Genomic DNA, 9,848 nt, shown 5'->3' on the forward strand with positions numbered 1-9,848 from the left:
CAAAGACCTGTGTCAAAGAAGTGCTACCCCCCTCCCCCCTTCTTAACACCTGTAGCATCTGAGGCAAATGTGTGAATTGAGTCATAAAGCATGCTCTCACTTGAGATGCTTTTCTTGCAACCTAGCCACTGAAGGGTTAGCTGTTCTAGCCAATCTGAATTTGTAACATTGGCAACTTGCATCTTTCTTTTCTTTTATCACCAAGCTCTTCCTAGGCAGTGAACGTACTATAGCTAAACTAAGAAGCCCTGTGCTTGGGAATCACCCACTTGTGTGCTTGACTAAATCCTAGTTGTTGATTGGGGGGAAAAGCAATGTTTCTCATCTATAACAGATGTTTTCCATAGAGAGTAAACTGGGCATACAGTCTTCCTTGGGCTATGGAGCTAACCGAGAGGCTGAGAAGAGCACTCTGGCTATTCTGCCTTATTCTGTCTGATGTCACATAATTGTTTTAGTTCTGCTGTGTAACGAAAATATCTATTACTGGTGTTTCCCTCTACCCACATTCCTTTCCCTCACACAACTATACAGAGAAATTGGAGTATGAAATTCTTCCTCATTCTGTCTTTTTAAATTTTGATGCAGGGCACGAGAAGCTCTGAGGCAGTGCCTTCCTGATCAGCTCAAAGACACAACTTTTGCCCAGGTTCTGAAAGATGACACCACAACCAAACGCTGGCTGGCACAGCTGGTTAAGAACCTGCAGGAGGGGCAGGTGACTGACCCAAGGGGGATACCCCTTCCTCCACAGTGACTGCAGGGTGGAGAGGGAAGCAGAAGCTCAGGTTTATAGAGCGGCAGGCACAGATGACCTGCTGGAGAAGTGGCCACAGAGAAGGATGGTGCAGTTGAGATGGTCAGTCCTGTATTGGAACCATGAGGATCTTCCACGGCTGAACGATGGGACTCTGTAGCACAGGGATAAATTTATAGCAATTACCCGCCACTTTTTGTGTGGGGGAGGGATACACTTCACCAGCAAATGAGAAAACTGCAGCCTAAGAGTACTGATGGCAGAATTTGCTTTACATAATTGAAGGAAAAAAAACGATCACCAGGTGGTTTTTGATAATTTTTTTGTCATTCCCTCCACTTTGGAGTGGTGTTTTTAGAAAAGAGGAAGTATTAACTGGGCTCCTCCTTGGGGATCAGGTGCTTTTTTGTTTTGTTTGTGGGGCAGCTCAGTTCTCGCATTGTTTACAAGCAAGTTTAATAAAGCTGATCTAATCTTGAACTTCCCTCTCTGTTGTTTAGCTGTTAAAGGAAAAGGTAGCCTTCCAAGAAGAGCTCCTTGCTTCCAGCCTTTCAAAAGAGGTGCTATAACGTTTTTAGAAAATAGTTATTTGGGGTGGGGGTAGGGGATTGAGTAATGTAACTCATTGGATACACCTGAAGCACTAGCTGATGCCTGTGGTACCTTTGACTAATAATATTGTAATGCATTGTGGCCTTGCCAGTATTTCAGTTGAAGATCCAAGTTTAAAATTATCATTTAAAAGTCATATTTTTGTATGTTACCAGATATATATTAAAGAAACCTTTAATGTGTTTCCTTGTGTGGGTAGAACTTGGGCCTGGTATTTCACCACTCCTGGGCACGGGTCTAAGATTCTTTAAAAGAAAGTTATGCAATTTTTTTACTGGACACAGCAAGCAGGCATGCACACAATGCTCCTTTGCAAATCCCCTAGAATACCCCAGACTGGTTATACTTGGAACATTGTGACCAGCTGTTTCATGTGGAGTGGGCACGTGGCTCTTGTGTGTTCGTTGTCTGTGACAACATGCCAGTCTACACTGATGGAACCTCAGGAGTGTGGAGTTGCTTGTGACCACTTCATTTAAAAGGACTGCTTTCAGTGGGTTAAGTTTAATTGGTATTTGATATATAGCCTTTTCTTTGAGGAGGTCAAGGCACTTTACAGGTACAACAATAACATAAAAAAAGGAACTCCAATATGGCACAAAACTGCTTAAGAATTTAAAATACTGAAAGATTTTGAATTGATTATGAATGGAGCACATTATAGAAATAGGTTTCTCTTTATGGGCATCCTGTGTTATTGTCAGTGCTTTTATGTATCATTTAAGTATGAAAGAAATACCACTTACCCAGCTAATGGCAGCCTTGCATATACTGTTACTGTGAGCGAGAGTGCCTGAAATCCTTTAAAGATACACCAGCCAAGCAACACTTGGCACTGTTAAGATGTTTTGTGTCTTTAAGCATATCCCTTACAATTCTTTATCAAATGGCGATAGATAACTCATGTATTTATGATGCTTAGATGTTCCTCAAAGTTTTAACTACTGTTATTTTTGAATTTATTAGCATGGGTGTATTGGTTTGTTTACTGTGGTAATATTATACAGGGAGTTTTCTTTGCAGAAATCAGGATAATGGTTTCCAGTGGTCTTTCAGTCACAGAATTATATGGCTAGAGAGGATGAAGAAGATATAAGTAATAACATGAAAATGCTGAGCGCCTTGGTAATTATTTTCTAGTTTCTCATTGTCCCTTTCAAGTTAATTAGGAATATTACATAACAATTGTTAATTAGCATTTATCAGTCCCAGATCTGCTGGGGCTTCCTCTTTGTACAATATGCAGAATAATTTTACTTAAACTGAAATGTGGTTATGTTTTTTAAATTGAGAATTTGGTTTCCATCTCACCACCACCACCACCACCACCACCACCTTGAATATGTATTGAGATATAATGATGTGAAGGTTTTTCCCATCTCCTGATTTCTCCTGTTATTGCATAAGTCACACTGAATGGTTTACAATCTTTGTAATACTGTATTAGACAACATCACAGTAAACATATAACACTTTTTAAACTATTCGTTTATTTGAGGAACAGTTATCCAGTAACTATATCACCCATGTGAAAAAGTAACTGCCCATTAAACTTAATAAACTGGTTCTACCACCTTTGGCATCAATAATTGCAACCAAACTCTGCTTGTTTATTTTATGTATGTATTTAGATTTTGCTCACACCTTTTTCAGTAGTAGCTCAAGGTGAGTTACATTCAGGTACTCTGGATATTTCTCTGTCCCAGGAGGGCTCACAATCTAAGTTTGTACCTGACGCAATGGAGGGTTAGGTGACTTGCCCAAGATCACAAGGAGCAGCAGCAGGGTTTGAACCGGCCACCTCTGGATTGCAAGACCAGTGCTCCAACCACTAGGCTACTCCTCCACTCAGCAACATTCCATGTAGAATCTCCAATCTTTATTTAGATTTTGCTCTCACATTTCCAGTAGTAGCTCAAGGTGAGTTACATTCAGGTACACTGGGTATTTACCTGTCCCTGGAGGGCTCACAATCTTAATTTTGTATGGGTTAAGTGAGTTTCCCAAGATCACAAGGAACAAGAGTGGGATTTGAACCGGGCACCTCTTAATGTCAAGGATGGAGCTCTAACCACTAGACTACTCCTCCACTTATGGTTTGATATCAATCTTTCATATCATCCCCACACCATCACACTACCACCACCGTGTTTGACTATTGGATATTCTGACTGTGGGATACTATATTTGTTTTATACCAGACATAATGGACTCTGCATTGTGTAGAGATCCATTATTGAATTGTCTGTCCCTAGAAAATTATCCTAAAAGGCATGGGGATCATTCAGGTGTGGTTTGTTTTTTTTTGAAAATGTGAGACAGACATTGATGTTGGGATGGTAGCAAGTTTCCACTTCACTGTTCTCCCATTAATTCCATTTTTGTTCAGTCTTTCTTATTGTGGAGTCATGAACGCTGACCTTTAGTTGAGGTTGGAGAGGCCTGTAGTTCTTTGGATGGCTACTTAATGACTTCCCAGATGAATTGTCACTGTGCCCATTGAGTAATTTTGGCAGGTAACCAATCCTGGGAAGATTCCCCACTGTTCAAAGTCTTTTACATTTGGAGATAATGGTTCTCATTGAAGTTTGGTGGCTTTGTAATGGGGAGGAGTAAAAAGATGGCGGTTCAGTAAGGCACACTGAGTTGAGGCTCTGCTTGAATTTTGCTTTGCCGCTGGTATTTCCTTATTGTCCAGCTAGACCAGCCCACACCAAAGGGTGATTATTTCTCAACAAGCAGATAGAGGTAGAGAAAACAGGCACTTCCCAGTGACTTCACCAGTATAACAGTAGGTGCAGACCAAGCGGTCTCCCCAGAGGGCACTTGTCAAGCTGCGACTTGGTGTTACTCTTTTTTTTTTTTTTTTTTTTTTTTTCTCTCCAAGTTGGATATGTGGGCCAGAGGCAGGGTGATTGCATAGGAAGTGCTGTCTTCCTTCAGCCTAGATGTATGAGCTTTGGTACATCCCACTCATGTGCACTAGTCTAACTGGACAATAAGGAAGGTGAAAATTATTGTTGCCTATGATTTCCTTTCCTTGTGTTCGGCTAGTCCTCCATCCTGCCCCGTAGTACCACCTCTCTTCATTTCTGGCTGTGGTAGTCTACTACTATTTAGCATTTCTATAGTGCTACAAGGCGTACGCAGCGCTGCACAAACATAGAAGAAAGACAGTCCCTGCTCAAAGAGCTTACAATCTAATAGACAAAAAATAAAGTAATCAAATCAATTAATGTGTACGGGAAGGAAGAGAGGAGGGTAGATGGAGGTGAGTGGTTACAAGTCAAAAGCAATGTTAAAGAGGTGGGCTTTCAGTCTAGATTTAAAGGTGGCCAAGAATGGGGCAAGACGTAGGGGCTCAGGAAGTTTATTCCAGGCGTAGGGTGCAGCGAGACAGAAGGCACGAAGTCTGGAGTTGGCATTAGTGGAGAAGGGAACAGATAAGGATTTATCCATGGAGCGGAGTGCACGGGAAGGGGTGTAGGGAAGGACGAGTGTGGAGAGATACTGGGGAGCAGCAGAGTGAATACATTTATAGGTTAGTAGAAGAAGTTTGAACAGGATGCGAAAACGGATAGGGAGCCAGTGAAGCGACTTGAAGAGACGGGTAGTATGAGTAAAGCGACCCTGGCGGAAGATGAGACGGGCAGCAGAGTTTTGAACTGACTGGCGAGGGGAGAGGTGACTAAGTGGGAGGCCAGCAAGAAACAGATTGCAGTAGTCTAAATGAGAGGTGACAAGGGTGTGGATGAGGGTTTTGGTAGAGTGCTCGGAAAGCACTCCTGTTGGAGCGCCCTTCCCTGCAGTCTGATATTGTAATTTTTTTTTTGTGGTTTCCACAGAGGTTGGAGGATCCCTTGGGTTCTTATTTTGTGCTTGGAGCTTTGTTAAATATGAACTACTCCAGGCTGCTCCTATACCAGTGAAGTCACTGGAAATGGTCTGTTCTTTCTTTCTTTACCTCTACCTGCTGGTTGGGGGATATAACCCACTGTTATGGACTGGTCTAGCCTGACTCAAGGAAAGGAAATGTTTCAGCTTTGCCTTTAGAAAGAATTACCTGATGCCAGAAAGGAAGACAAGCTTCATGTTGCCTATGTGTTGCAGAAGTCACCGGCAATGTGCAAACTTTTATCCCATGTTGATCTAGGCATCAGGAAGAGCCCAGACCTTCAGGAGTGAGGTTTCACTTTGTCCCATGGGCCCAGTTGTGTAGCTGAGGGCAGGCCTCTGCTGTTGCTTCCAATGCCGCATGAGCTGCAATTTCAGCAGGGGAAGGAAAAGTTGCCGAACATAATTGGTGCCATACTTGGACAGACCAAAGGTCCATTAAGCCCAGTATCCTGTTTACAACAATGGCCAATTCAGATCACAAGTACCTGGCATGATCCCCAAATGGTACATTTTATGCTGCTTATCCTAGAAATAAGCTGTGGATTTTCCCAAGTCCATTTTAATAATGGCTGGTGGACTTTACTTTTAGGAAGATATCCAAACCTTTTTGAAACCCTGCTTTTACTACATTCTCTGGCAATGAATGCCAGAGTTTTTAATTACGTTAAGTGAAGAAATATTTTCTCTGCTTGGTCTTAAATTTACTACTTTGTTGCTTCATTGCATGCCCCTTAGTCCTAGTATTTTTGAAAAGAGTAAGCAAGCGATTCACGTCTACCCGTTCCACTTCACTCATTATTTTATAGACCTCTATCATATCTCCCCTCGGCCGTCTTTTCTCCAAGCTAAAGAGCCTAGCTGCTTTAGCCTTTCCTCATAGGGATGTCGTCCCATCCCCTTTATCATTTTCGTCGCCCTTCTCTGTACCTTTTCCAATTCCACTATATCTTTTTTGAGATGCGGTGACACAGTATTTGAGGTGTGGTCGCACCATAGAGCGATGCAAAGGCATAACATCCTCATTTTTGTTTTCCATTCCTTTCCTAATAATACCTAACATTCTATTTGCTTACTTTGCCATGGCCGCACACTGAGCAGAGGGTTTCAACGTGTCATGAACAATGATGCCTAAATCCTTTTTCTGGTCGGTGACTCCCAATGTGAAACCTTGCATCGTGTAGCTATAGTTAAGGTTCCACTTTCCCACATGCATCACTTTGCACTTGTTCTCATTAAACATCATCAATATGTTAAGCAGTGGTCCCAGTACAGACCCCTGTGGAACCCCACTATCTACCCTTCTCCATTGAGAATACTGACCATTTAACCCTACTCTCTTTTATATCTTTTTAACCAGTATTTAATCCACAATAGAACACTACCTCCTACATCCCTATACTAGAGCAATCGCCATTTACCACTACCCTCTTCCCTTCCATTTAACTAGTTTCTAACCCAGTCGGTCACTTTAGGTCCCATACAGAGGGCACTCAGTTTATTGATCAGCCATGTGCAGAACCGTGTCAAAGGCTTTACTAGAATCCAAGTACACCACATCTAGTGCCCCACGTCTAACTGGTCTTCCAGTCAAAGAAATCAGATTAGTCTGACACGATCTGCCTCTGGTGAAGCCATGCTGCCTCGGGTCCTGCAGGCCATTCAATTTGAGAAATCCCACAATCCTGAGCTTTTAGTAGTGTTTCCAGCACTGAGGTCAGACTGACAGGTCTGTAATTCCCAACCTCCTCCTTACTTCCATGCTCTTGTGCAGAGGGACCACATCCACCCTTCTCCAGTCCTCCGGGACCCCTCCAGCCTCTAAGGAAGCATTGAAGAAGTCACAGTGGAGCCATCAGCACTTCTCCAAGTTCCTTAAGTACACTCGGATGTATCCCATCCGGCCCCATCCCTTTGTCAACTTTAGTTTAGCTAGCTCCTCACGAATAGTCTTCTGTGAATCGGTCCTAGTCTGCCATGCATCCATCCCCATTTCATTGTTTTCTGCAGTCCTTCCCCCAGCTTTCATCTGTGAACACAGAACAGAAATAATTGTTAAGCAGTTCAGCTTTATTATCAGCTTCTACATATTCCTCCCCCTCAGCTTTGAGTCTCTCAATGCTATTTTGGCACTTCCTTCTGTCACTTACATAGCTGAGAAATTGTCTTAGCCAATACATCTGTTCTTCCATTTGCCTCATTGCTTTCCTAAAAACCTTTTCTAGCTTCCCTTAGCTTTCCAGGTATTTTTGCCTCTCTTCCTCTTTGAGTCATCTTGTAATGGGTGGTGGACTTTGGTCCTGGGGAACTGAGGAACTGAGTTCAATTCCCACTTCAGGCACAGGCAGCTCCTTGTGACTCTGGGCAAGTCACTTAACCCTCCATTGCCCCAGGTACAAATAAGTACCTGTATACCATATGTAAGCTGCATTGAGCCTGCCATGAGTGGGAAAGCGCAGGGTATAAATGTAACAAAAATTTAAAAAAATAATAATAATGTAAGAAGGCTAACCTTCTTTCCCTTACCTTTTGAGCTACTATGTTTGAAAATCAGAGCAGCCTTCTTTTCCTCTTACTTTTATGTAATTTTTTAACATAAAGGTTTGTCACCTTTTAAAATGGCTCCTTTCAGTTTTACCCACTGCTGATCTACTTCCTTCAGCTGTGCCCATTCAACTAACTCTTCCTTGAGAAATTCCTTCATCTTAGGATCTTCAATCTTGGAAAAGCCCTCTCTTCCTTTCTTAATATTGAATCGCACCATTGGGTAATAACTAGATGCCAAATGATCGCCCACTTGTAACATCAGAAACATTGCCCCCATTTGTAAGCACCCGGTCTAGAATAGTTCTATTCCACATTGGTTCCGTCAACCAATGCTGAAAAAGATTTTCCTGTAGAGAACCTAATCTCTTTGCTTCCAGATGACCTTGCAGCAGGGATTCCCAATCAACGTCCGGCATATTAAAATCACCCATCAGTAGTACTTCCTAGCTATCTGGTGGCTGTCTTCAGTTAAGTCTCCTTCCCGTTCTTCTGCCTGTGCAGGTGACCTGTATATTACACTAATGTAAATATATTTTTCTTTTCCTCTTCCCAGTTTAACCCGCAGTGCTCTTCCTTACCCCATACATCTAGCAGTTCTGTCACTTCAATATTATTCTTTACATATAATGCCACTCCACCCTTTTTTCTTACCCTGCCCTTCCTGAATAGATTATAGCCAGGTATAACTATATCCCAGTCATGGTTCTCCATGAACCATGGCTCTGTAACTGCCACTCAATCCAAGTTGGCTTCTGTCATTGCAGCCTCTAGATCTGGACATTTGTTTCCCATACTGTGGCCATTGCCATACAAGGCTCTCCAGGTTTTTGTTGTCTTTCCACCCCCCCCCCCCTTTCTATAAAGGTATTTGATGGTGCCCCTTATAGTAATGACTGTGGGGCTTTCCTCACACATCCACAGCAAATTTAGTTTAAAGCCCTCTTTAGTACATTAGCCAGTCTGGTACTGAAGACACTTCATCCCGTCCTTGAAGGATGGACACCATCACTGCTCCGTAGCCCTTAGAAAAATCATCCTGTGGTCCAGGAAACTAAAGTGTTCGCATCTGCACCATCCACATAGTCACACATTTAGCTCCAGGATGTGATCTTCCCTCATTCGGCCTTTACCTTCAACAGGAAGGACCGATGAGAGCACAGCCTGAGCACCTAGGCTTAATTACATGTTGTGAAGAAATATTTTCTGATTTGCTTTAAATTTACTACTTTGTAGCTTTATTGTGTGTTATGTTTGTTCTCCTAAAATGTCTAAACTAAGCCCTAGTAGCACTCGAAACTCACCCAGGCCATTTGCATACACTTGGGTTTTCGACATGCCTATCCCAACTTTGTAAAATGGGAATGTGTATGTTTATGCACGATAAGTATTTAAGCGTCGGTTTAGGCACATCCCAAACATGAATTGAAATGGAGGAGTAGCCTACTGGTTAGTGCAGTGGATTTGATCCTGGCGAACTGGGTTTGATTCCCACTGTAGCTACTTGTGAGTCTGGGCAAGTCATTCAACCCTCCATTGGCCCAAGTACAAATAAGTACTAGTATGTAATATGTAAACCACTTCAAATATAATTGCAAAAACTACAGAAAGGCAGTGTATAAAGTCCCATTCCCTTCTCTTTCTAAACAAACAAAAAAAAATGCCATAATCTATGTGCATGCTTTAAATATGGCCGTTGGCTTTTTTTTTTTTTTTATGACCATGGGTTTTAAATAATGCTAATTTTGAATTGAGTTTAGTGCACTTGTCCATGTGGAAAAGTTGGCTAGTACAATACCTTGGTCACATGTAACAAGAAAGGTGTACTCTTGCCAAATCTAAATCATCACAGAGTAGAAACAGAACTAATAGCCTTAAGAAGCCAGACTGTAATAATGGAGAAATAGAAATGCATTTCCTCCTGTCTATAATTAATAGAGCAAATCAAGTATTTTCCATAACAGAATGAGCAGGAAAAAAAATTGGAGCAGCCAACTATCGTCCTTCCATCAGGCGTGTAACAGCCACCATGGAGACACAG

At 42.2% G+C, this 9,848-nt stretch overlaps 1 protein-coding gene across 1 annotated transcript in view; it reads left to right on the top strand.

Moving 5' to 3' along the window:
• Window positions 1–2,955, top strand: part of CNOT9 (CCR4-NOT transcription complex subunit 9) — a 41,916-nt gene extending 38,961 nt beyond the window's left edge. Inside the window, exon 8 of the mRNA XM_030209788.1 lies at window positions 589–2,955. Within this exon, the coding sequence (XP_030065648.1) occupies window positions 589–757 (169 nt within the window). The 3' untranslated portion in view covers window positions 758–2,955. The remainder of the gene's footprint in view (window positions 1–588) is intronic.
• Window positions 2,956–9,848: the final 6,893 nt, after the last annotated feature.

This window comes from Microcaecilia unicolor, chromosome 7 (assembly GCF_901765095.1).
Source record: "Microcaecilia unicolor chromosome 7, aMicUni1.1, whole genome shotgun sequence".
Lineage (NCBI taxonomy): Eukaryota > Metazoa > Chordata > Amphibia > Gymnophiona > Siphonopidae > Microcaecilia > Microcaecilia unicolor.